Source organism: Orycteropus afer, unplaced genomic scaffold, assembly GCF_000298275.1.
Source record: "Orycteropus afer afer isolate SDZICR_OR568_19922 unplaced genomic scaffold, OryAfe1.0 scaffold00057, whole genome shotgun sequence".
Classification (NCBI taxonomy): Eukaryota; Metazoa; Chordata; class Mammalia; order Tubulidentata; family Orycteropodidae; genus Orycteropus; species Orycteropus afer.
Window position 1 is genome coordinate 12987715 of NW_006921644.1, and position 24599 is coordinate 13012313.

The 24599-nt window shown below is 53.5% G+C and overlaps 2 protein-coding genes and 2 non-coding genes across 4 annotated transcripts; all 4 read left to right on the top strand.

Moving 5' to 3' along the window:
• Positions 1-982: 982 nt before the first annotated feature.
• SPG7 (SPG7 matrix AAA peptidase subunit, paraplegin) lies at positions 983-16416 on the top strand. The gene is made up of 17 exons (XM_007939235.1): positions 983-1168; positions 4203-4305; positions 5859-5948; positions 6603-6844; positions 7348-7487; positions 8418-8520; positions 9069-9194; positions 9586-9748; positions 10016-10189; positions 11673-11797; positions 12077-12179; positions 12770-12880; positions 13188-13303; positions 14670-14826; positions 15457-15623; positions 15730-15807; positions 16228-16416. The coding sequence occupies exons 1-17, from the start codon at positions 983-985 to the stop codon at positions 16414-16416; spliced, it is 2373 nt and encodes a 790-aa protein (XP_007937426.1).
• Positions 16417-20189: 3773 nt separating this feature from the next.
• On the top strand, positions 20190-22744 carry RPL13 (ribosomal protein L13). Its single transcript, XM_042780733.1, has 5 exons — positions 20190-20293; positions 20582-20723; positions 20913-21086; positions 21731-21787; positions 22586-22744. The coding sequence occupies exons 1-5, from the start codon at positions 20190-20192 to the stop codon at positions 22742-22744; spliced, it is 636 nt and encodes a 211-aa protein (XP_042636667.1).
• LOC122149885 lies at positions 20343-20422 on the top strand. The gene has a single exon (XR_006163379.1). It is a non-coding gene; the product is annotated as a small nucleolar RNA MBII-202 (small nucleolar RNA).
• LOC122149884 lies at positions 20774-20857 on the top strand. Its single transcript, XR_006163378.1, has one exon. It is a non-coding gene; the product is annotated as a small nucleolar RNA MBII-202 (small nucleolar RNA).
• Positions 22745-24599: the final 1855 nt, after the last annotated feature.

Sequence of the window (24599 nt, forward strand, 5' to 3'; positions counted from 1 at the left end):
GGGGAGTGGAGGTGGGGGGTGGCGAAGTAAGATGGCTGTCACCCTCCTGGTATCAGAGCACGCAGGGTGATGCCACTCAGCCCTCTGGGTGCCAGGACATCAGAAGTGTTCTCAGGGAGGTCCCCTGGCACCTCCCTGAGTTCCAGAAGCCAGATGAGGGCGCAATTTGCAGGATGGCTCCGACTCCGCCCCGTGGTGCGTCGCTGTGCTGCGTTTATCCCAACCCGCAAGCGCTCGGCTCGGCCCTCGGCGGCGTCGCTTGCTGGTGCACGGCGCCCCACAGTCTCCCTGACTGTCTCTTTCACACACACACACACACACACACACACACACACACAGAATTCGCGCCGGTCAGAACTCCCCCGCAGCCTGCAGGCCTCTTCCCAAGAAGCCGGGCGACGGTCTTCCGTCCTCTGCGTTCTGCTACAATCGCTAGTTAGCTGTGAAAGGGCCCCGAAGTCGACGTTAACGCCATCCAGCCAACCCAACCGTCCGCTCATTCGCCAGGTCCGGAAAACACTGCTGGAACAGGAGGCAAGATGGAGCTTGCTCTGAAGACACCCGAAGAAACCCACCCCTTCTTCTAGCGCGCGCGCGCGCGCGCGGGAAACGGGGACGCAGCACTGAGGGCCGCGAAAATCCGGCATGCGGCCGGCGAAGCCTACGGCGCCAGGCCCCTAGCCGTTTTTCTGCGATGACGTCTGCGCCCGGTGCGCGTCTGTGTAGCCTCCGGCAGACGGGGGATGCGCCTGCTAGGCTCGCCGTTGCATTCCCGGCGCTCGGCGCGTTGTAGGACCTCAATAAACGGTTGGGGAACCCGACAGCGATTGGAGGCGCCAGCGAAAATAGGTGGCCCGCCGCCCTAGGAAAGCAGACCCCGCCGATAGCACCGCGGAGCCTTGGGGGACTCGACTGCGCAGGCGCTGCCAGTGCGTAGGCATCCCGGACGCCCCGCTCGCGCAGGCGTCATGCGTGAGCCAACATGGCGGCCGCGCTGCTGCTGTTGCTGCGCGCTCTACGCCAGGGCCCGGGCCCAGGGCCCGGACAGCTGCGGAGCGTGGGCTCGAGCTGGAGCCCAGGCCCCTCCGCCGAGGTCTGGAGAAGTTGGCCATGCTTCGCCCAGGGACCTCTGGGGGGCCTCGCTGGGCCTGGAGGCCGAGCCCTGCAGGTAATCCTCGGCCCGCTCGGCCTCCGCTCCGGTAGTGGGCTAGTGTGCTTGGCGGCTCCACGGAGGCCCTGGGCACCCGGCGGAGGAGCTCGGCTGCCTCCGCCCCATCCAGCTGGACGCCCTGGACGTTGCTTTCGGAGGGCTTGTGTTTTTTCTCTAACTGGACATTGGAAGTTTTACCCCAGAACAGCTCATCTCAGTGGTGTGCAGTAACTGAAACATGGGTAAACAGACCGGGAGAGGAGGGCGCGATGCCGCTGCCCTCCACGTGGGTCTTCCCAGCCCTCACACCTTGTAGTGGAGTTGTCGCCCCCTCTTACTGCCGTTTTGCAGTTGAATTCAGTAAGAGCATCACCATTTTGTAGGAAAGAATTCTTTCACAGTTGACTGTTAGCAAGACCTTCCAAATGGTAGTCTGCCATTTCTCTGAGTGGGCTGTCAGGAAGTTCCTTGTATTTGCAGAATATCATGTAACTATTTAATTTTTGTGATATAGTTTGACACATTATGTGTTTCATTTATTACCTACTTCTTCAGCGCCTCCCACGTGGAGATACCCTAGGTTTCTCTAATACTGCTCTTAGCTGACTTCCAGTCGGCTCCTGATTCAAGGTGGAAGAGAGCAGTTTATGCATAAGGTCAGTAACACTGCTTTACCTCACCAGCTTTCATGTGGCCACCAAAACTGTGCATGCTCAAGCGGTTATGATCAGATCCCAACGCTGAGCCCCTGATGGGGCACCATAACCCAAGGAGGACCAGCCAACAACCTACTTTGTGTGGCCCAAAGTGTCAAAGTGATCAGTTGCCAGTTACCCTGTTGGGACCCATAGGGTTTTTGTTGTCTGATTTTTGGAAGTAGGTCCCCAAGGCTTTTCTTCCTACTTACTTTGAGTCTGGAAACTCCACCGAAAGCTGTTCAGCGTGACGGCAGCATGCAAGCCTCCACTGATGGCTGGCTGGTGGCTGAGGTGCAGTGGGTGGCAACTGAACCCGGGTCTTCCACACAGAGGGTGAGAACTCTGCCACTGAACCACCTGTCCTCTCCACTGAGATTAACTATATCCTGAAAACAAAAAGACCCTAAGCCTTTGTGCCTTATAGCTGTCTTTTTGTTTGTTTTTGCTTTTCCCCCAGCACTCTCTTAGGAGTTCAACCTTACATTGTTAAAAAAAAAAAAAAAAGAAAAAGAAAGTAGCTCTGGTGGCTAGTGCCTAAGGCTAACCAGAAGGTTAGCGTTTCAGACCCACCAGCTGCTCTGCGAAAGGAAGATGAGGCAATCTACTCCTGTAACAATTTACCACCTTGGAAACCCAATAGGTTCTAATTTATTATTATTATATTTTGTCATAATTTACAAGGAGAAATTTGAATTGTAATACCATATTCTAGACTACTGGCTACTCTTCTTGAATCTGAGGCAACTATAGATTTCCTCCATGTTCTTAGTTGTTAGGTTCTGTTGAAAATAACTTGTTTTCTTTAGTCTGACTCTATGCCTTGAAGAGAACTCTTGCTTTGTGAGTATAAGAACTAAAGTAGGGAATTCACACTTGGGACATCAAAACAGATTGTCTCACCAGCAGCTAAAACAATAAAGTATCCTTGGTTTAAACAAACAGACAGTAGGGACTGCAACTCTTCTGGTTTATCTAACACGCTCTGCAGCCACACTCTGTGCCCCCTACACTCCCCATATGACTCTTCTGGTCGTCACTGAGCCAAGAACAGGAGTATTCGCTAGACAGACCATCAGCTATAACAGACAGGATTTTCACTCTGTGACACGTACTCTTTGGCAAACAGCGCGGAGCAAGGTGTTACTGTTTGTCATAGCAGCAACAGAACAGGCTGAGTTCGGGGAAAAAATACATACCAGAAATGAAAAAATGACAACAGAGAGACAGGGAAAACAACATAGGGCCATTGGCCTTCCAAACCTAAAACAACTGGTCGCTCCTCGTCAGGAGCAAAGAAGAATGAAGGAAACCAAAGACGCATGGAAATAAATAGTTCAAGGGACTAGTGGACCATGCAAACCTCAGCCTACATGACCCTGAGACCCGAAGTAGATGGTGCCCAGCTACTATTATCAGCCGCTCGGAAAGGGATCAGTATAGGAGATCCTGGGTAGAGTGGGAGAAAAATGTGCAACAAAACTCAAAATAGTGAAAAAGACTAGGCTTATTGGTCTGATAGCGACTGGTGAAACCCACACAACTGTGACCCCTTGACCCTTCAGGCCTGGAATTGAATTCACTCCCCTGGCTTACCTTCCAGCCAGACAATAGACAGTCCTATGAGGTGAACAATGGTACCAGGTAGGTACACTCCAGGGGAGATCAGAAGGGCAGCATTTGCACAGGGAGATAGTTCAGATGGCAGGACTATATAGGAAAGGACACAGGGAAAAGGTAACCAACAGGGAGGAAGTAGGAATAGGGCTGTTACATCGTGAGGATTGCAGTCAATGTCATGAAACAAAATGTGTATAAACTGTGTATGGAGAATGACTTTGCTCTGTAAACTTTCACCCAAATCACAATAATTTAAAAAGCAAAACATAAAAACACATTCAGGTAGGAGAATACTCAAGTTGGGAATCAGGTTAGTGAACTTGCTGTGGTGGTTGGGAATATCCTATAAGGGAATCATCTCTGCGGATGTCAGGTGCAAGGGGTCTGGGCACTCCCTGCTGCCATGGGAGCACTGGTCTCTGGCATGCCCTCCCACCCTGCTGGCCTGCTGGGGTGCGGTGCCTCAGATCACAGAGTGGCTGCCAGTGCACCGTTTGGTGTGTGTAGTTCAGGGCTTCGTTTGCTCAGTTGCTTTTGACCTTTTGATTTTATCTTACAGCTGACAAAAATGCCCATTTTACTTCACGTATTGCTCAGGGCAATGTAAACTTTACAGATATTTAAATAAGTCTTTGAGCAGTTGTTGTTGTTTTAAGATTTTTGCAGTGAGGAGCTGCCTGCGTCGCTTTACTCTGCGGTGCTGCTGGTCTGACCCTGGGTATTGTTTTTTTTTCCAGAGCTTGCAGTTGCCACTCCTGACCCCTACCTTTCAAGGGATCAGTGGACTGTTACTGAAACAGCATCTAACTAAGAATCCAGTTAGACTCTGGAAACTTTTAGGTATGTACGCATTGAAAGACAGAAATGTCAAGATTGGAGCATGTTTTCTCTACCGGACTAGCAGAGCCTTTGTTTGTGAAACAATTAGGATAATGTCGCTGGTGTGACGTTGACAGGAGGAGGAAATCTGTCCATTTCTTTGGCCACTAAGTGGACCTTTGGCGTCTGTTTATTGAGGCCCAGTCCTCAGAGTCTGAAATGAGTGCACAGAAGAGTCTGTCTAAGACCTGAACGGGCTGTTCTGGCTTCTTTAAGTTGCCTTTTTTTTTTTTTTTTTTTTAATTCTCGTGTTTAATTATAATTGGGCTGTTCAAAGAAAGGTTTCCCTGTTACCCAGTGGTGCTAAGTGTTTCATGTCCAGAAGGTAAAAACACCCTGCAGCTAACGTACCTTTAGGGGAGCTCTGGCATTTGGCTCCTGAACAAAAGGTTGGTGGTTTGAACCCACCGTCCGCTCTGTGGCAGAAAGATGAGGCAGTCGACTTCTGTGAAGATACATAGCCTTGGAGACCCTCTAGGGGCGCTGTAGGTCGGAGTCAACTCCAAGGCAGTGGGTGTGGTTTGGGCTTTGCTTCCGTGAAGATTGACAGCGTTGGAGACCCTGTGGGCAGCTCCACTCTGTCCTCTAGGGGCGCTGTGGGTCAGACTCGACTGAGGCAGTGGCTTTGGTGGATTAATGTGCCTTTATAATAGAATGGTTCTCTTTAATGAGACATAGGCATTCTGTGCTTGACCTTCTTAAAGGACTTTAAGGGTCGACAACGTGTCATTTCACTCCTTTACCCAGCTGTAACAGGGATGGAAGTGACCCATTCTTTGTGCCAATTTGCAGTAAGCTGTCTGTGGCCCTGCGTGTGTGAGAGAGAGCAGTGGATGCCACCTGGCTTGTGGCTGGCTGCTCGCACCTCTGCCCTCCACATTTTAAGTTTTCTCACTTAACTGTTCTGCCGGGCCAGCAGGCTCTTGAGACAGGAAGCACATGCTTCAGCCCCCATCACAACAGGGGCTATAAGCCAGGGTGGTTTTGTTTGGGATTCTATTCATGCCTCTAAGTTAGAACGTTACTGTTGGGGTCATGGCTGTAAACCCCCTTTTCTCCCTTTATAAACAGACTGCTGAGCTGGGACCCCTGCAGAGCCTTCTGTGGGAGGAGTTTCACTCTGGCCTGTCTTGGCCGTAGCTGCTGGGTTTCTGCTGTTGTCTCCTGTGCCAGGGTCCCTTGTTTATTCTCCCTTCACTTAACATAACCTAGTATATCAGAAGGATGGCTCCAGTGTTTACTCAAGCTTGTGTTCACATTGAATGTTTACTGCCTCACATTGGTTCATTCAAACAGCAAAGATATTTAACTTCGTAAGTTGAAATTGTTTCTTTTTTGCAACTGGGAAATACTGTGCTAAGCAGGACAGAAAGAAGTGCCATGCTGTCTTCATAAACGTATGCATCTGTGCTCAGGTGCTCAGATTGTGGCTGGGTCTTTGGAGAACGTGGGCTTCCCTGGCTGTCTCCCCAGAGCTGCAGACTTGGGCTGGTAAATCTTTTGGTTCCTTGCAGGTGGTGCCTGCTATTTCAGCACCTCCGGGATGAAGCAGAATAGTAAGGACAATGACAAATCCAGGGCAAAGACTCCTGAAGACAATGAAGGTAAATCTGTCTGCTGCTCTTAAGCAGTGCAGCCTCTGCTTGTCTGTGTGTATCTATCCTAGTGTGAGCACCATGAAACCACTTAGACTCAAAACAGCCTGCACACCTGGCCTCTCTGTCCAGTCTGGGCTGCCCTCTTGGAGCTGATTCCATCACACTGATGTGCCAAGGAGCCTGATGTGTCAGGAGCCTGTGGAAAGGTGGACAAGACTGCTGGGTCTTGTGAGGGACACAGGCGTGGAGAGATGGTCTCCTTAAAAAGCTCGCTCTTAATTAGGTACCGACACAGCTGGCTGCTGTGTGCTGCAGGGGTGTGGCCTCAGTGCAATCCAGGGGTGTCCTCGGTGTGTGTTATCTGGAGGGGGCCTGGGTAGTATGGAGAGGCTCTGAGAGCCCTGTAGGGGCACGTTTGCCTCCTCAGGAGTGGCCCCTTCATAGAGTCACACTTCTCAGAGCCCCAAGATGCATAAGGGTCCAAGTCATCTCAGAAATGCTTTGTACAGTGGCCCCTGGCCTTGTTGGTGCTTTTCCAGCCCTGACGTTGGCACACAGCCAGCACATCCACTCCCCTGAGCTCTCCTAAGTGAAGGCTGATCTGAGCTCATGGCATCTTACCCTGCGTTTCTATTTTTCTCCTTGGCTACCCTTGTCAAGAGGAAAGGAAGCGGAAGGAGCGAGAGGACCAGATGTACCGCGAGCGGCTGCGTACCCTGTTCATCATTGCGGTCGTCATGAGCCTGCTCAACTCCCTCAGCTCCAGTGGTGGCAACATCTCCTGGAATGACTTTGTCAATGAGATGCTGGCCAAGGGCGAGGTGCAGCGTGTCCAGGTGGTACCTGAGAGCGACGTGGTGGAGGTCTACCTGCACCCAGGAGCCGTGGTGTTTGGGCGGCCGGTGAGTAACTGAGGCGCCCCCTGGGGCAAGCTCCTGGAAAAACTGCAGACTCTTATCTGAGTCCTTTTCAATTCAAGCTCCGCCTCCCCTGTGAGCTTGGCCTGCCAGGGGCAGGTGTTCCTAAAACCCCAGTCTTTATACCTACAGCAGTCGTCTGCCAGTGATGTTGCATCGCTGCGTGTGGTCCTCATACTCAGCCCACAGTTGTGCTGAAACCCATGTCAGGGCCAGCGGGTGGGCAGTTGACAAAGCAAACAGCCCTGCCCCCTTCTAGTTTTCTTCTAAGTGGGAAATGGAGAAAGTACACCTGACGGAGTTCTGTGTAATTGTGCTTAAGAGAATGGGCCCTTTCCTAGACTCGAGAGTCCTTTCTGAATGGCAGAGCAAGGTGGCGTCTTCCAGGATGCCAGCGTCTGTAAGATGTGCCACAGGGGCTGCTGACTGGGAGTAGGCAGCCCTCCCCTGGGCCTGCATCTCACAGTGTCCTTTGCTTTGTGTCCCAGCGGCTGGCCTTGATGTACCGGATGCAGGTCGCCAACATTGACAAATTTGAAGAGAAGCTTCGAGCAGCTGAAGACGAGCTGAATATCGAAGTAAAAGATAGGATCCCAGTGTCCTACAAGCGAACAGGATTCTTTGGAAAGTATGTGTTCAGCTCTGTGGTCTCTGTACCAGGCCGGGTTCGTGTGGGAAGGCTGTAGAAACAGGCATTGTCTGTGGCTGGCCATGCCTGGGCGGGACCAGAGTGCCTGTGTGCAAGAATGACCTAGTGGGGAGATGGTGAAATGGTGCAGGCCTGCCAAGTCTCCTCCATTCCTCTCTCTGACATTTCTTTGTCCACCCGTGGGATTGCTGTCTTCCACAAATGGGAACACAGAGGGGAAGGGGAGAGATAGGATGCCCAGAAGCAGTCCTCGTTTGGGCCTGTAGAGAGATACAGGGAGGAGCTAGTTGTCACTTTGGGCCTGACAGCTTCCTTGGTGGAAGTGAGTTCATCGGCTCCATCTCTCAGACAACTGGCATTGTGCAGCGAGGTGGAGTTTATGCTGGCCGGCAGGCAGAGGTGCACACGTGGCGTAGTGCTGACGGGAGATGGGTGCCAGTGACAGTTGCACCTCGAGTCCACGGCCCAGGGGCTTCCTTAAGTTGCTCTGATTTAATGTTGGGGTGATGGGCAGGCAGCAAGGACCCGCCTGGGGGAGGCATTGGAGTCTAGGAGTAACATGGTACTGCTGTATTGTTTTGCCTTCTGAATCACCACCCTCATGGTAGAAACATGAAAGCCGCTCTTAGTGGGCAGACACAGGTCCAGGTATGCTCCATGTGGCTCCAGTGGCTTCATGGGGCCCATCAAGTCAGTGTGCAGGCTCAGATCTAGGAAGACTCTGGAAGAGGGTGATTGGCAGCAACAGAGAGAAACCCTGTTTTCACTGCCGTTTTGTTCTGCGTACTGGTTCCAAAGTTAGGTGTTACTTTTCTCATGTTGTCAGGCTGTAGAAGGTGATCTGTTAGTGGTCAGGGCATGGCCGTGATTCCATAACTTGCCCTTCTTCCCTGTTCTCTCTCCCATTAGTGCCCTATACGCCTTGGGCATGACGGCCGTGGGCCTGGCCATCCTGTGGTACATTTTCCGCCTTGCTGGGATGACAGGCCGTGAAGGTGGATTCAGTGCTTTTGTAAGTCGCACAACATCTCCCCACACTCGCAGCCTCAGGCTTGTCTGTACTTGCCAAGTACATGTCCCCAAGTGACAGTATAATCTGCAGTAAAATCAGCCCTGGACATGCCAGCCTAGGGCCACAAGGCAGTACCTCACCTCCCTCTAAGCAGCCAGCTGGAGGGTGGACGAGGCCCACCCCGAGTGTGTTTGTAGGGCATGTTGTCCTGTGATACTCAGATAACCAGGAACGACAGTGTCTAGGTTTCCCTACTAGCTCAGAAGCTGGGGAATTTTAAAGGTTGTCTTTAAAAGAATGTCCTTCATACATTTAAAACACTCTTGTCACGGCAGTCGTCATAAAGTATACTTCTTCTAGTGATTTCTCTCGAATTGAGTAGGGTATAGCCAAATGGATAGACAGCTGAGTCCCAGATCTGGAGGGACCGAGTGTCCCTGTCAATGTGGACTGACCAGCTTGGACATACAGCTGAGTCTCAGATGCAGGGGTACTGATTGTCCCCTCTGTTGGGTGGCACAGCCCCTCCTTTATTTTTTTCTGCACAGAATCACCTCAAAATGGCTCGTTTCACTATTGTGGATGGAAAGATGGGGAAAGGTGTCAGCTTCAAAGACGTGGCAGGAATGCATGAAGCCAAATTAGAAGTCAAAGAGTTTGTGGATTATCTAAAGGTGAGAGCCACGTGTTGAGCGAGAAGAGGCTTTTTTTTTTTAAAAAGTACAGGAGTGAGCAGGAGGCACATCCAGCTCCCTGGGAGGAAGCCTGAGGCAGCAGACTTCCTGGGACTAGGGCCTGGGATCTGTTGACTAATGTGTATGGGGGCAGAGCCTCCTCCCTGGCGTGCAGATAACTACATTTGTTGTCTTGTCCTCCTCTCCGGGACATGCTCAGGGTAGTCTTGTGAAAGAAGGGCTCTGAGAACCTATTGTGGACTCGCCCCAACTGTCATAGGGTACCAACGCTGGACCACAGGTGTGGCCTGTCCATAAAAGTATGGGAGGTGTGGGCACATCAGGCACCTTGACAGACCTGGCTCTGTGCCATTCTCTCTGCCCCACCCAGAGCCCAGAACGTTTCCTCCAGCTTGGAGCCAAAGTTCCAAAGGGTGCGCTGCTGCTCGGCCCCCCTGGCTGTGGGAAGACCTTGCTGGCCAAGGCGGTGGCCACAGAGGCCCAGGTGCCATTCTTGGCCATGGCTGGCCCTGAGTTTGTGGAAGTCATTGGAGGTAGGTGTTGTCAGGGCCCAAGCTCACTCTCCTGGCTTGGGACACTCTCCTTTCACGTCTCCTTCCTTGAGGGCAGTGTGGGAGAGGGGAACACCGAGTTCACTGTCTTGGTGCTGCACTCCCCACAAGGTGTAGAGGTTGGGAGCAGTGTGCGTCCTCAGGCGTGGAGGACAGTGGGGTGTAATGAGAGGAAGAAGCTCGTTCAGATGGAGTGGAACAGCTAGTGTAACTTCCCATTGTCCCTTAGTGCCCCACATTGTCCCCTAGGCCTCGGTGCTGCCCGGGTGCGGAGCCTCTTCAAGGAAGCCCGTCTCCGTGCCCCCTGCATCGTGTACATCGATGAGATCGATGCCGTGGGCAAGAAGCGCTCCACCACCATGTCTAGCTTCTCCAACACAGAGGAGGAACAGACGCTCAACCAGCTCCTGGTGGAAATGGACGGTGAGCACATGGATGCATGTAGGGCTGGGAGGATAACGTCCCCTCCAGGCAGAGAGGACGCTGCCTGACCACCACGTAGGGCAGAGAGGATGCTGCCTCCACCAAGTAGGGCAGAGAGGCTATCCCCCCCACCACGTAGGGCAGAGAGGACACCATCTCCATGACGTAGGGCAGGGTGGACGTCCCCCCTACCACGTAGGGCAGAACATGCCGCCTCTATCACATAGAGCAGAGAGGATGTCCGTCTCACCATGTAGGGCAGAGAGGACATCCCTCCACCACATAGGGCAGAGAGAATGCACCCCCCAACATGTAAGGGAGAGAGGACAGCTCCCCTGCCAGGCAGGGCAGACGGGATGTCCCCACACCACAGGCAGAGCAGAGAGGATGGCCTCCCCTCTAGGTAGGACAAAGAGGACATCCATCATCTACGTCCCATCCCCTACACATCCCTGTGCCCCACCTCCCAAGACTGCAGCTCTTGCACAGATGAAGCTGTGTGTTTGGTACTTGGCGTCTTAAGCTAATGTTGGAGACAAAAACGTGGCCATGGGTGAGGGTGATTAGTGTCCAGGGAGCTGGTCTCTAGCAGTCACCAGGAGCTAGGTTCATCTCGCTGCTTCCAGCACCAGCTTTCCATCGCAGAGAGACTGGGAATGTCAGTGGTAGATAGAGGATTATTTTTGGATTCCAGCAGGCCATTGCGTGGTGTGTGCTGGCAGATGCCACCTGGTTGAACTGTGGCACCAGTTAGGGGCTAGGTGGACATTGGTGAGGACCACGTCAGCCAGGCTGCTCTGAGTGGGTGCTGTCAGACCATGTCATTATCCTCAGAGGGAGCCCCGGCTGGAATACGTGCCGGAATGACCCAACGAAGGGGACGTGTTTTTCTTTTTAAGCTATTTTTGCAAGATCAGTGTTTGATACTACTTTTCTTCAGTCAGAATTCTAGTTCCATTAGACATTACACAGTCTCTGTGGCATCAGCCCTAACTCCTGGCGCCCCACGTGTGTCAGAGTCAAACTGCTCCAGTGCTTGCCGTGGCTAGATTTTCAGGAGATCCCCAGGCCTGCCTCTCTCTGAGGCCTCTGGGCGACTCCAATCCCCAGCGCTCCCATGAGCAGTTCTCGCTCCCGTAAGCAGTTCTCGGGTTAGAAACTTGTTGCCTGCGAAGCCCAGCCCACAGACTGTCAGGGTTGAGCCACCAGTGATCATGGTATGGCCACCCGGCTGGAGGTGCGGTGACAAGCTGATAGTACATACCGTGAGTGCTCACAGGACACATGGTGCCCTCCATCGTGGGCAGAGCCCAGGCTGTGTGTGTACCCGCTCTGCTGACCACTGGGGTTGCAGCTGCTTTCAGAGCCTGAGACCGAGTGCTCTTGTGCTTAAACACGCCCCCCCCACCCCCCGTGGCAGAAGTCACGTGACAAGCAGTTCTGAAGGACGGTTCTGAAGGACACGTGTCTGCACTTTCTCCAGGAATGGGCACAACAGATCATGTCATCGTCCTAGCGTCCACAAACCGGGCCGACATTCTGGACAACGCACTGATGCGGCCTGGCCGGCTCGACCGCCACGTTTTCATTGACCTCCCCACCCTGCAGGTGGGGACATGGGCATGAGCCCATCGCAAACTTTGCGGGCAGTCCAGTCAGTGGGGCATGGGTGCGCAGACTTTCCCACCCAACTTTGGCCGTGTCTTTATAGCACCTACAGGCACTTCTTGACCCACTCCCACAAGCCCCACAAGCCCCACAAGCCCCTCCGCAAACCCCACAGCAGCTCTTCCCTGCGGGTGGACGTGTTGCAGAAGTGCCTGGCGGCTTCCTGCCGTGAGCATTGCCGGGCCACATCTTATCCCACGTTTCCTTCTGCTCTGGCAGGAGAGGAAAGAGATCTTCGAGCAGCACCTCAAGAGTCTGAAGCTGATGCGGGAGAGTGGATTTTACTCACAGCGTCTGGCAGAGCTGACGCCCGGGTTCAGTGGTAGGAAGCCATTTCCCTCCCAATGAGTGCATCTCCCCATGCTGAGAGTATGTGGGGGAGACCCCAGGTGGCTGCACTGTCCTGATAGGCCCTGGTGGGAGCCACAGTCCCTGATTTACAACAGGTTCCATTCCAGTGACTGTGTTGTAAGTTGGTTGTGACATAAGTCGGTTATATCCAGGTTTTATGATTATTGCTTTAGTTACCAGAATCTTTATAAACCCACTTCTGTACATCTGTGGGTGAACATGTGAGAATGCTAACGTCAGCAGATTGGGTATTGCAGTGTTGTATGCACACCACTAACGACGACACACCAAGAAAATCAGAAGGGTCATGAGTGTAGTCTGTCATTCAGATACGTTATAAGCCGGGGACCACCAGGGCTGCACCCATGTGCAGTGCCCCTCAAGGGTGCTGGCTGTGTGGGGGACACTCTTCCCCACCCCCTCAGCCTGGAATCCACCCCCAGACATCCTGGGACCCCAGCTTTCCTCCTCAGTGCTGCCCACATTCAGAGCCCACGTCCTGCTGCCCCTCACAGGCTCGAGGTCCCAGCATGCCCCATTGCCCACTGTTTGGGTTCATAGGTGCTGACATTGCAAATATCTGCAACGAGGCTGCACTGCACGCCGCACGAGAGGGGCACACGTCTGTCCACACCTCCAACTTTGAATACGCTGTGGAGCGCGTGTTGGCAGGTATGAGGGGCCGTGTTCTCCCGCAGGGGCCTGTGTCCTTGGTGCTGTTAAAGCAAGGCCTTTATACCAGAAATGAATGACAGTGTGGCAGAAGGGCCACGATTCAGGCCTGTGTATCCCCCACACCGTGGTATAGCGGGGGGGAGGGCCCCTGCCTGGGGTTCAGCAGGGTGGAGGGGACCCAGTGCAGGCCTATGCATGCCCCCCTCCCTGTGGTACACGTAAGTCATATGGCTTGAGGCAAGCCAGGTCATGCTGAGGAGGCGTCTTCTGGAACTGCATGGCCCACCTCCTGGCACCCTCCTAGGCACTGCCAAGAAGAGCAAGATCCTGTCGAAGGAGGAGCAGAGGGTGGTGGCATTCCATGAATCGGGCCATGCACTGGTTGGCTGGCTCCTAGAGCATACAGAGGCCGTGATGAAGGTGGGTGCAGTGGGTGTGAACTTCCCAGTCCTGGAGTACAGTAGCTCCAACCTTAAGTGCATGGGATGGTGTGTGTGTGTGTGTGTGTGTGTGTGAGGGTAGTACATGCATGTGTGCAGATATGCAAATGAACACATGTGCATGCATGTGCAGTGTGCACATGTGAATGTACATGTGTACTTGTGCAGCATGCAACTGAGTGCACGTGTGAGTGCATGTGTGTGGAATGTAGTGTTGGCACGTGTGTGCATACATGAGTGTACCTATGTGCAGCATGTGAGTGTGCATGTGGAGTGTGTGTGCAGATGCATGTGCGCAAATGAGTGCATGTGGGTGCACATGTGCAGTGTAGTGTGTATGTGGGCACATGCAAGTAAGCATATGTGCATGCATGCAGGTGGAGTGTCACAAGTGCATATGAGTGCACATGCACTGCGCACATGTGCGTGTGCATGTGAATGCATTCATGTGTGTTCATATGTGCAGATGAGTCTGCACCTGTGATCATGAGTATGTATGAGTGTGGGTGGGTATGTGTGCATTGTGCATGTGAGTGTACACACGTGTGTGTGCCTATGAATACACATGGACTTGGGAGCACTGGGGGAGGTGGGGGAGGTGGTTATCACGGTGGATCATCGGCAATGCTGGATGACAAGAAGCATCTAGGCTCCCCGTTCCCTTCCACTCTCAGGAGGATGCTCTTCGTGGGTGGCTGAGGTCAGATAAACCAATCACACAGAGGAAATGTCTGTCCACCACACGGGTTTTCCATTCAGGAGGATGGGATGTGACATCCTGGTGGTTGGAAGGATGGGACGTGACGTCCCAGTAGTCAGAAAGGTGGGACATGACTGTCCCGGTGGTCAGAAGGGTGGGATGTGATGTCTTGAGGGTAGTGATGATTCAGAGCCTTTGAATTGGACTTTGACTTGGCATCAGTGTCTCAGGGCCCTGGGCCTGGGAGCTGCTCTCAGAAACGGAGGGATGCTCCTCCCAAGGGTCTTGTCCTTGTTCCTGACATTGGGGTGGCCAGGGAGCTTACTGGCCACAGCTCACGTGGTGGTAGGGTCAGTGAAGAAGACCAAGGCCAGGCTGCTGTAGGTGGTAGGCCTGCCAGGGCAGCAGGAAGCATCACAGGGACACAGCCCTCCACCTCCTGACAGCTTCTGTCTTTCTCTATGTCCATAGTATGTGATGGGTTGCTCCAGTTAGAAGTGCCTCTCTGCTCCCAGGAGCTGGCCTCCTTGATGTCAGAGTTTTCTCGTCATAAATCAAGGCCAGTGCACACTGGCCTGGCTGCTCTGAAGCCTCGATGACAATTTGCCTACCTTGTCATCTTACTGACGGCTGCCCTTGCCCACAGGTCTCCATCGCACCACGGACCAACGCGGCTCTGGGCTTCGCACAGATGCTGCCACGGGACCAGCATCTCTTCACCAAGGAGCAGCTGTTTGAGCGGATGTGCATGGCACTGGGTGGCCGCGCCTCCGAGGCCATCTCCTTCAACAGGGTGACTTCTGGTGAGGGGCTGCTGCCAGACCAAGTCCAGCCAGTCAGCACCACAGCACACAGGGCTTCCCCGGGTGACAGCACTTCCCCATCCTCGTCCTTGTGCTCAGAGTGGGGCCAGGGGTATGCCTGATGCAGACTTGGACATGTGACTCTGGAGTTTTGAATCTTAGTGAGTGTGATTAGAAGGGGCTGTGGTCTGCAAAGGCTGGCAGGAAGCAGGACTTTTTTCTACCTCCAAACAAAATGAAAGCTTTGTTGCACACATACACCATGAACACATTTCATCACTTAACTGCAGGCAAATGAAGCCTGAGCAGAATTCAGGTGGCCTCGCTGTTCTCAGGCCTCTGTTCATTGGGCACTGTGAAGTTGCTGGGTTCCTGGGACACTGGGGCTTGTCTTTCCCCTGGGGTTGGTGGCACCCTGCATCCACACTGACTCTGTGAGAGGGAGGTGACCCAAGACTAGGCGAGCATTTGCTTGAAGAGTGTTGGTAGGGTGTCACAGTTCTCTGAAAGAGTAGTGAGGAGGTGCAGGAACCTTGACACTGCGGTGGTTCTCCTGAGGGTCAGAATGAGGAGGCCTACGTGCGTTGGGCTGTGGTACGCGCTCACAAAGCTCTGTGTCCCACACTGTAGGGGCACAGGATGACCTGCAGAAGGTCACCCGGATTGCTTACTCCATGGTGAAACAGTTTGGGATGGCGCCCAGCATTGGCCCTGTCTCCTTCCCTGATCCCCAGGAGACTCCAACTGGGATTGGCCGGCGCCCTTTCAGCCAGGGCCTCCAGGACCTGATGGATCACGTGAGTGCCTGGCTCACTGCACCCCCAGGGTACTCATTAGGGTCACACAGGCCATGTGCTGTTGTCTGTGTACCCTTTGCTGCACACCTGTACTTCTCCTTCATAGGAAGCAAAGCTGCTGGTGGCTAAGGCCTACAGGCACACGGAGCAGGTACTGCGAGACAACATGGACAAGCTGCAGGCGGTGAGGACTGGGGGCAGGGGGATGCTGCCCCAGAGTCAGAGTGGAAGAGGGCACCCTCACTGGCCCAGTCACTGCTCGGTCCCCCGGGAGTGAGGATGGGAGGGGGACGCCATCCCCCCATTCTCTCTTTCACTCTCTTCACACACACACACAGACACACACTTTGGTTGGTTGAAGGAAGTGAAGAGCCAAGACTAAACAGGGAGTGGGACGGGCAGTGGGGACTGTTGAGGCGAGGGGCTGGGATCAGTTCTCTTCTGCCCCAAGGCCTTCCTGCACACACACACCCTTTCAGCCCATTCTCACACCTGGGAAGCCAAGAGGGGCTTCAGTGTGTGGACACTGGTGACAAATGCTCTGCTCTCCAAGGCCCTTGTCTGCTCTGTCCCAAGAACTCACTTGGCTGCCTTGTCCCCCCAGCTGGCCAACGCATTGCTGGAAAAGGAAGTGATCAACTACGAGGACATTGAGGCCCTCATCGGCCCACCTCCCCATGGGCCCAAGAAGATGATCCTGCCCCAGAGGTGGGTTGACGCAGAGCAAGAAAAGCAGGACTCAGACGAAGAGGCTGCACAGCAGCCCCCACTCAGGAGAGAGGAGACCTCCTAGCCCAAGCGGTCGCAGGACAAGCTCCGCATGTCCTCCTGCACTGCAGAGCCGGCTTCCCGAGCCTGTCCCATCAGCCCTCCATGTCTGCGGAGGGTTGGGAGGCCCAGGCTCCACGTCCCTGTGCAGTCAGTAAACTTGGCAGGGATGAACGTTCACTTCTGCATTTGTGTGTCATTTCCTGGGGGAGGGTTTTGGTGCGTGTGACAAGCACAGTGGAGTATAGTTCTGGAGCGCCTGGAGTTCACAAACATTCTTGCTTTCTATATAATGTGCTGAGCCCAGGCCAGAGTGGCCAGATGTCTGACCCGTCCTCAGCTGATGCCCTAGCCCCATGACATCACAGGACACTGGTGGCACCATGGTGAAGGGCCTAGGAGTCGGAGATGGAAATTCCTGCTTCAGAGCATTAACATACTGCCATCCACTGCTGATCACTGGGTGCAGGTTGAGCTAGTGCTTTTTTATTGTGATCTGGGTGAAGTTTACAGAGCAAATTCATTGTCCACACAGTAGTTCATAGACATTTTGTTTCATGATACGGACTACAATTCCCTACAGTGTAACAGCTCTTCCCGCTTCCTCCCTGCAGTTACTTCTTCCCTTTGTGCTTCCCTCCCATGCACTCTCCTCCCCCAGCTATCTTCCTGTGCAAATACTGCCCTTTTGTTCTCCCACAATCACTCTAAAGAGTTTATCTACCTGATGTGAGTATTCACCCCTTATGCCTGTCTATTGTTTGGCTGGAAACCACAGGAGTGAGTTCTGTTCCAGACCTGAAGGGTGACTAGGGGCCATAGTCTCAGGGGTTTTACCAGGATCTACCAGACCAACAAAGCTAGCTCTCCTGAATTCAAGCTGTGTGGCGACTCCAGAGAACGGCTGTGATGCTGGACTTAAGATATTCTACAGATGGAGAGACTGCCTCTGCCACGTGGCCAACTCCAAGCCATCCCCCACATAATGAGCTATGTCCAACACACAACACTCCCCTCCACAGGGGCCTGTGTACAACACTCCTCCTTCATAGAGCCCATATACAGCAAGACCCCTCACAGGGACCTATGTACAACACAGATACACAAACGACCCGTGTGTAACACACAATACCCCGTGGGGGCCTGTGTATGCTCTCCCATCCCCTCCTCAGGGACTTATGTACAACACTCTCACACACAGGGACCAATGTACACACCCTTCCACTCCTCCACACCATTGCCCAGGAAGTTCCTGACCCTCCTTGGTTGAGCACTGCATTCAAGGCCATCAACTAGCCCTGCCAGTGGCTTCGTAGGCTCAAACCTGGACGAAAGCCCTGAGACACAGTGACGTTTACAGAGCCTGTGTGAAAGGGGACAAGAACTGTACTTGTCACTAGAGATGTTTAAAACCCCTGAACCAGCCAAGTCTGTATCAGAATGACGTAACTGCTCACTTCTTGAACCCCCTCTGGGAAAGGTGGGCACATGGAAAGCACAACTTCCTACCAGATCTTTCCTGACTCCGTTTTGCTATTTCTCAGAGGGAATGTGGAGCAGTCAGGCATGGAAAAAATGGACCCTGTGTCCATCTGGGTTGTGCGCAGCAGGCCAGGTCCTCAGATTCCAGCTGGCTTCCAAGCAGGGTGCAGCCTGCTCAGCCCACCGGTGCCCAGAAACTCCTACTGAAGAGCACCTGGAGTTTGAGTGGAGCAGCAGGTCTATCAGAGCTTCCTGGTTGTGAAAGGGGTCTGGGAGAGAGCAAAGTGGGGCAGGCATGTTGACGGGTTCCGTTCAAAGACATCCGTCCCAGGCCAAGGCAAGCATTGATCCTACAAATATTTGCCCAAGTTAGTGTGTACTATATGTGCTGCCAGGAGCTCTGGTAGCATAGTGCTTAAGGCACTTGACTGCTAACCAGAAGTCTGGTGGTTCAAACCCACCAGCCACTCCTCGGAAGGAAATGGGGCAATCTACTTCCATAGTGATAACTGCCTCGGAAACCCAAAGAGGGGTCGCTATGAGTCGGGTTCAACTTGACGGCACATAACAGCTCGGTGCCTTCATCTGACCAATTGTTGCAGCTATCACGTTTTCTTTGCTCTTTGTACATGCTCCATTTTCCTGATCTTAAGCATGTTATTCATCAGTGAATCCCAACCTTATTTTTCTAACAATCACAGGTGTCTCAAAACAGAAAACCTTATCAACAACTTATTAATTCAGAACACAGGTCTCCAAATATGCCACTGGGTATCACAACATTCTTAAAAGAAACTGCCAATGGAGGTTTATAAGGAAGATGCCTGTGAGTGGGGGGCGGGTGGGAAGGAGGTTACTGATGTAAAGGTTTACAGATAGCAATAGGGTGACGGCTTGTCCTCCAGGACAGACGAACAGAGTATGTTGACTGGAAACAGGTGTGTTACGACTGACCACTTTTTTTTTTTTCCATGATGTGTGTCTCTGTAAAAGGAGGCAGCTTGCACAGTAGACAAGTGTGGCCTGTAAAATCACTCATATTTTTATCTTAATTCTACTAGCTGCCTGGCTTCAGAGAAGTTACTTAATCCCTCTGCCAAGTTCTCTCATTTGGAAGGAGGCCCAATGGCCAACAGTAGACCTCACTCCATTAGGTGGCTGTGAGGATAAAATACGAAGATGCATGTAAAGTATGTCACATCTAACCTATAATAATTACCCAGCAAGTGTTGACTTTAAAAAAGGAGCTTAATGTTCCAAATGGATGGGACGAAGAATAGACTGTAACGAGTATTTACAATTCCTTATAGCATGCCTAGGAGCTCTGGTAGCGTAGTGCCTAAGGTACTTGACTGCTAACCAGAAGGCTGGCGGTTCAAACCCACCAGCCACTCCTCGGAAGGAAGGTTGGGCAATGTACTTCCGTAGTGATACTGCCTCGGAAACCCAAGGAGAGGTCGCTATGAGTTGGGTCCGACTTGACGGCACATAACAACAACAACATAGCATGACTGCCTTTGCTTCTCTCAACCACCATGTCCCATAAACACGCACAAACAATAAAAGTTCCAGAACCCTGACAACGAGTTCCCTGCCTTCAAATCGCCACTGTTTCCCTTCAGCCCCTACGAGGGCTGCAGCGCCCGTTTTGTTCCGCACACAGGCGGGCAGCGGCACGAATTCGCAGGTACACAACGCAACGTTAATTGCCTGAAATACCATAGAGCGTTTCGGTAGCTACAAAGAACAAAATGACGACAGAACCTGAGCAAGTTGACTCAGCAAACAGCCACGCTCCCGGGCTTTCTCGGCTGTACGTTCGAGGAGCGACCTCGAGCCCCGGCTACTAGCGCAGGCGCCATGATTCTAGGAGTTACTGTCGCAAGCTGACGTCACTTCCGTCGCTCTTGGCTGTGACTTGAAACCTCTGGCCCTTCTGATAGGCCGGGCCCACAACATCCCAGGGTGCTTTTCGTAGCTACTTTCTTTCCGATCGGCCGTTCTGCCTGGAGGAGGTAGGTTGACTGCAGTGCGTCGTTATCGAGCACCATCGGGTTTCATCCGCTGTGGTCCGTGCAGGGCTGCTACCTCCGCGGCCATGAAAAACCCAATCAGGGTTTTCTCTCTGCCGCAGAAGGCGTTGGGCCGCGGTCTGGGCTCCAGAGGCGCGGCCGTGCGACCCGGGGTGGAGACCCCGGTCGGGACCTTCAGTCGCGGCGGGCAGGGCGGCCGGCTGGTGGGTAACGGCGCCCGGTTCGTCTGGAGCCCGGCCCTGACCCGGCGCCCTTTTTTGCGAGCCCAGGGCCGTAGGCAGCCATGGCGCCCAGCCGGAATGGCATGATCCTGAAGCCGCACTTCCACAAGGATTGGCAGCGGCGTGTGGCCACGTGGTTCAACCAGCCGGCGCGGAAGATCCGCAGGTGAGGGTCCCTGTGTCCGGCGCGCGAGCATGCGGGGCGCACGGTCACATGATGACGTTCTCCGGCATCGCTGTACTGCTTTGATGAGAGCTGTTTGAAGCCTTTCCCTGACGACCGTGGGCTCTTGAGGGTCCTGCTTAGACTCCTGGAGCTTTGGAGTGAAGGTAGCAGTCCGTTGTAGTCGTGTGGTCGAGGACAGGATTTGGGAACACTCCGCTGGGGGGAAGCAGGCTCCGGGGAGGCTCCTCCGAGGGAAGGGTGACTGCTGCCTGACTTGTCTGCCACCAGACGCAAGGCCCGCCAGGCGAAGGCCCGCCGCATCGCCCCGCGCCCCGCATCCGGACCCATCCGGCCCATCGTGCGCTGCCCTACAGTGCGGTATCACACCAAGGTCCGAGCTGGCAGGGGCTTCAGCTTGGAGGAGCTGCGGGTGAGTGTCCCCACGACTGTGTTGTCTAAAAGTTGCCTGTGCCAGTCACGTGATGACACTCTCCGGAATCGCTGTATTGCCTTGATGAGAGCTCCTGTGAACCCTTTCATGTCTGACGACTGAGCACTGTCTTGTGGGCCTGGAGATCGGAGGGCACACAGAGCTTCACTTCTTCCCTTTCTGGCCCAGGTGGCTGGCATCCACAAGAAGGTGGCTCGGACCATTGGGATCTCCGTGGATCCACGGAGGCGGAACAAGTCCACCGAGTCCCTGCAGGCCAACGTGCAGCGGCTCAAGGAGTACCGCTCCAAGCTCATCCTCTTCCCCCGCAAGCCCTCCGCCCCCAAGAAGGGAGACAGCTCTGTGAGTACACCACTGGGATTGGGGATGTAGCCGGAAGTGTTCTTGGGGGGCCTTGCCCCGGCTTATAGAGAGGTTCTACTCAGGTTCCAAGATGTCTGACTTTTGTGTGGTCGAGTGATTTATTTTTTCATTATCCAAACCTTGGCCGTGTAACATGGGGATCCATCGAGACCTGACCAACAGGAGAAGTTGGTGGCAGAATTTGCACATAGAACTGCCTGGACCCGTTGCTCTTCCCACTGATTGTTTCCCATGTGTCATCACACAAGAGCTATTTGCCTCAGAGCTTGCCGACAGAAGCTCTGTTACGTTTAAATGCTTTCTGGGCAGAGCCCAGTCTCTGCCCAGAGTAGGGTTGACAACATCCACCATTCCGTGTCGGTAGCCTCTGGCATTTCCAGGCCATTGGGTTGGGGAATGGCTTTGCACTTAAGTAGATGGCTTAGCACTTATTTCACACCAGTTCACACATCCAGCTGCTGGCTGGCATGGGGAGATGAGTGTACTTTCTCTGTATCTGAGGGTAAAAGGGATGTCATCGGTCACACCTGGGGCCTCTGAGAGCTGTGGTCCCTCCTGTGCTCACAGCACTGGATCTCTCCAGGAGACCAGGCCCCAGAGTCTTTTTTGTCTTTCCTAAACAGGCCGAGGAACTCAAACTGGCCACTCAGTTGACCGGACCGGTGATGCCCATACGGAACGTAAGTGAACGGGTTGGTTTGCAGCTTCTGATGCTGCTTGTGTGTCATCTGATTTTCCAGAGAGGCAGGTAGCTGTTGACTTTGACTGGGGCTTTGTTTGTGTTTAAGGGGTTAAGTGGTACCTGGGGCAAAGATAGAATCTGAGAAGCAGGAAGTCCCTTCAGCCCTGGGAAAAGCATTTCTGAAACGCAAATGGAACACTCCATGGGGGGGGACTTTGTCCTCCCTTTCAGAAAGTTTTGGGTCCTTCTAAGGAAGGTTGGGCAATCCTACTTCCGTAGTGATACTGCCTCGGAAACCCAAGGAGGGGTCGCTATGAGTCAGGGCTGACTCGAAGGCACATAACAACAACAACAAGTTGTTATTCAAGCTGCTGGTACTTTTCTCCTCTGTGCTGTTTGGGAACTCCTGCCATAGGTGGCCTGTGGTTTCCTTGGTAGAGCTGGCCGGCCTGCCGGAACCTCCCTTGTGTGGGTCTGGCTGTGTCTACAGTGTTGCCTCCATGCATGGCACCCTTCATAGATCCAGGATCGGTCCTTTAGTTTGTGCTCTGGGCTTTATTTTCTGTTTTTAATTCTCTTTTCATGGGGAAGCTCTTAGGTCCTGAGGAGAATCTCCGCTCTTTTTTAGCAGTCTCCTGGCATCCCTCACTGGGCCACTGGCCTGTGACTGGCTTGGTCCTCACTTAGTGCTTCTCTCTCCTGGCATCCCTCACTGGGCTGTGACTGGCTTGGTCCTCACTTAGTCGTTGGGTCAGGACAGCTTGGCTCATGGCTTCAACCCCATCCTGCCTCACAGGTCTTTAAGAAGGAGAAAGCCCGAGTCATCACCCAGGAAGAGAAAGACTTCAAGGCGTTTGCCAGTCTCCGCATGGCTCGTGCCAATGCCCGGCTCTTCGGGATCCGTGCAAAGAGGGCCAAGGAGGCTGCAGAGCAAGACGTGGAGAAGAAAAAGTAAATGCTGTCATCGGGGACTTTCAATAAAACGTTACTGAAGCCCTTTCTTGGGTGATGGTGTCAGTGCAGTGGGAGTGTGGCCAGGTGGCTGCCGTGGTCCTCCTGATGGCACTGCACCCCGTGGGGCCAGGCTGGGCAGAAGATGAAGGGCTTCCATGTGGCCTGGAGACATGAGAGATGACAGTTTGTTTTGTGTAGGGTTGCTTTTTTTAACCAGAGTGATTTCCAGTCTGTTTGGCGTCTAAGATTTTGGGGTAAAAGCCAGGAGACCGTGACTCCCTGTGTGCCTGTCCGTGCTCTTGCCCAGACCTCAGGGCCCACCACTGCCCACCCCCAAGAAAGCCTGGGACTTCTGGGGCTGACTGCTTGGTTAGCCAGCCTGTGTCCCTAGTGGAATTGCCCCATCTGTAAGATACTTGGATACAGTCTGTCCCTCTTCCTCAGTCTCTAGAGTGACCACTGATCCTAGGAAAGCATGCAGGGAACCATGAATGTGTGAACTTGATGGTTGAAGGTCACTGCCTTAAGTCCCATGTGCCCAGCCTGTTGACTACACTGCTGCCCCCTGATTGCTCACACCCTTTCACTCATTTTGAAGCAAATTCCAAATGTCCTTTGAGTCAGAATTGCCTTAAAGGGGACTGTTAACTCTGCACATAGTCTAGGCTTTGTTCTCAGGACTCTGGGCAGCACTTCCCAAACCTGAGTGAAGCCTGGTGGTGCCATTTCTCATTTCCTTCCACGGTTCCCACAAGCTCTAAAGAGCCATATTGGAACCAGGTTCTCTGGGGAACTGCCCTGAGAAGGTCAGACTTGAAGCAACAATTGAGAACTTGATACAAACTTGGGAGCTTGCCAGTGAGGGCAGTGGCCAGTTCTGGAATACAGCTTAAGCCTACTGACTAAGCAAGGTTGTATGGATCCACAGGCCAACTGGGGAGTCTGGGGTGCACACAGGGTGGACACTTACTTTCCCCAGGGAGCAGGGGGCTCTGGCCTCAGGTGTCCCTGGTCCAAGCAGTCTTGTACTCTGCATCAGTCTGATCTTGGTCCCATCCTACAGATGGGCAGGAGGGTGGTTCCTATAGGACAGCTGCCACCTGTCCTGGCCACAGACATGGGGAGTCTCACCCCATCCCCCAGCCTGTTTCCACATGAGATCACATGGTGCTGAGGACAGTCACATTGGTCTCTGTCCTTTTAAAACCATCCTTGGGTGTGGTTACTGTGGCCAGAAGTGCCGAAACTGGGTTACCATCAAAGGCCCAGAACAGAGGCACCGTTCAAGCTGGTCCACACATTTCAGACCAGGGCACCTTCAAAGGCCCTGTGGAGCCCACAGCATGCGTCAGTACAGGCATTTGGATCGCTCGCTGCTCCTCTCTGCTCTGGTCCATGCTGCAGTACCCCAGCTTCTATCCTGCCTCCTGGCACACCTGTGCACCCCCCTGTGTGCAGCCTGATCCTGGGGACCCCCTTCCAATAGAGTGCAGCACAGGAGACGGGCTTCTGAGATGAGGTGACAGAAACTGGCTTACGTACTGGGCATTGTGGGGGCGCCAGCTGAGTGTGGATGCATCCCTGTGGGGAGACCAGTAACAAAGCAACCAGGAGCAAAGCCTGGGTCCCCCCAAGTGGGCTGAACCGGCCCAGTGGCATGGACTGGCTGCTCCTGTGCTGAGTCAAGGACTGCCCTGGTGACAGCCTTAAGGGAGGGCCTGGGCTTGTGGCTGTTTTTTTTTTGTTTTGCTTGTGGGGGGAGGGGTGTCATGGACAGTTAAGTGTTAGCAGAGTGGGAATCAGGGTAGCCATAGCCACAGATGCTCCATGCAGCTCACACACCCCGTTTACAAAGT

Coding starts and splice junctions, on each gene's coding strand:
- SPG7 (XM_007939235.1), top strand. CDS start 983: ATGGCGGCCGCGCTGCTGCTGTTGCTGCGCGCTCTACGCCAGGGCCCG. Junction 11,798..12,076: donor TTGACCTCCCCACCCTGCAG/GTGGGGACATGG, acceptor CTGCTCTGGCAG/GAGAGGAAAGAGATCTTCGA. Junction 14,827..15,456: donor CTTCAACAGGGTGACTTCTG/GTGAGGGGCTGC, acceptor CCCACACTGTAG/GGGCACAGGATGACCTGCAG.
- RPL13 (XM_042780733.1), top strand. CDS start 20,190: ATGGCGCCCAGCCGGAATGGCATGATCCTGAAGCCGCACTTCCACAAG. Junction 20,294..20,581: donor CCGGCGCGGAAGATCCGCAG/GTGAGGGTCCCT, acceptor GTCTGCCACCAG/ACGCAAGGCCCGCCAGGCGA. Junction 20,724..20,912: donor TCAGCTTGGAGGAGCTGCGG/GTGAGTGTCCCC, acceptor TTTCTGGCCCAG/GTGGCTGGCATCCACAAGAA.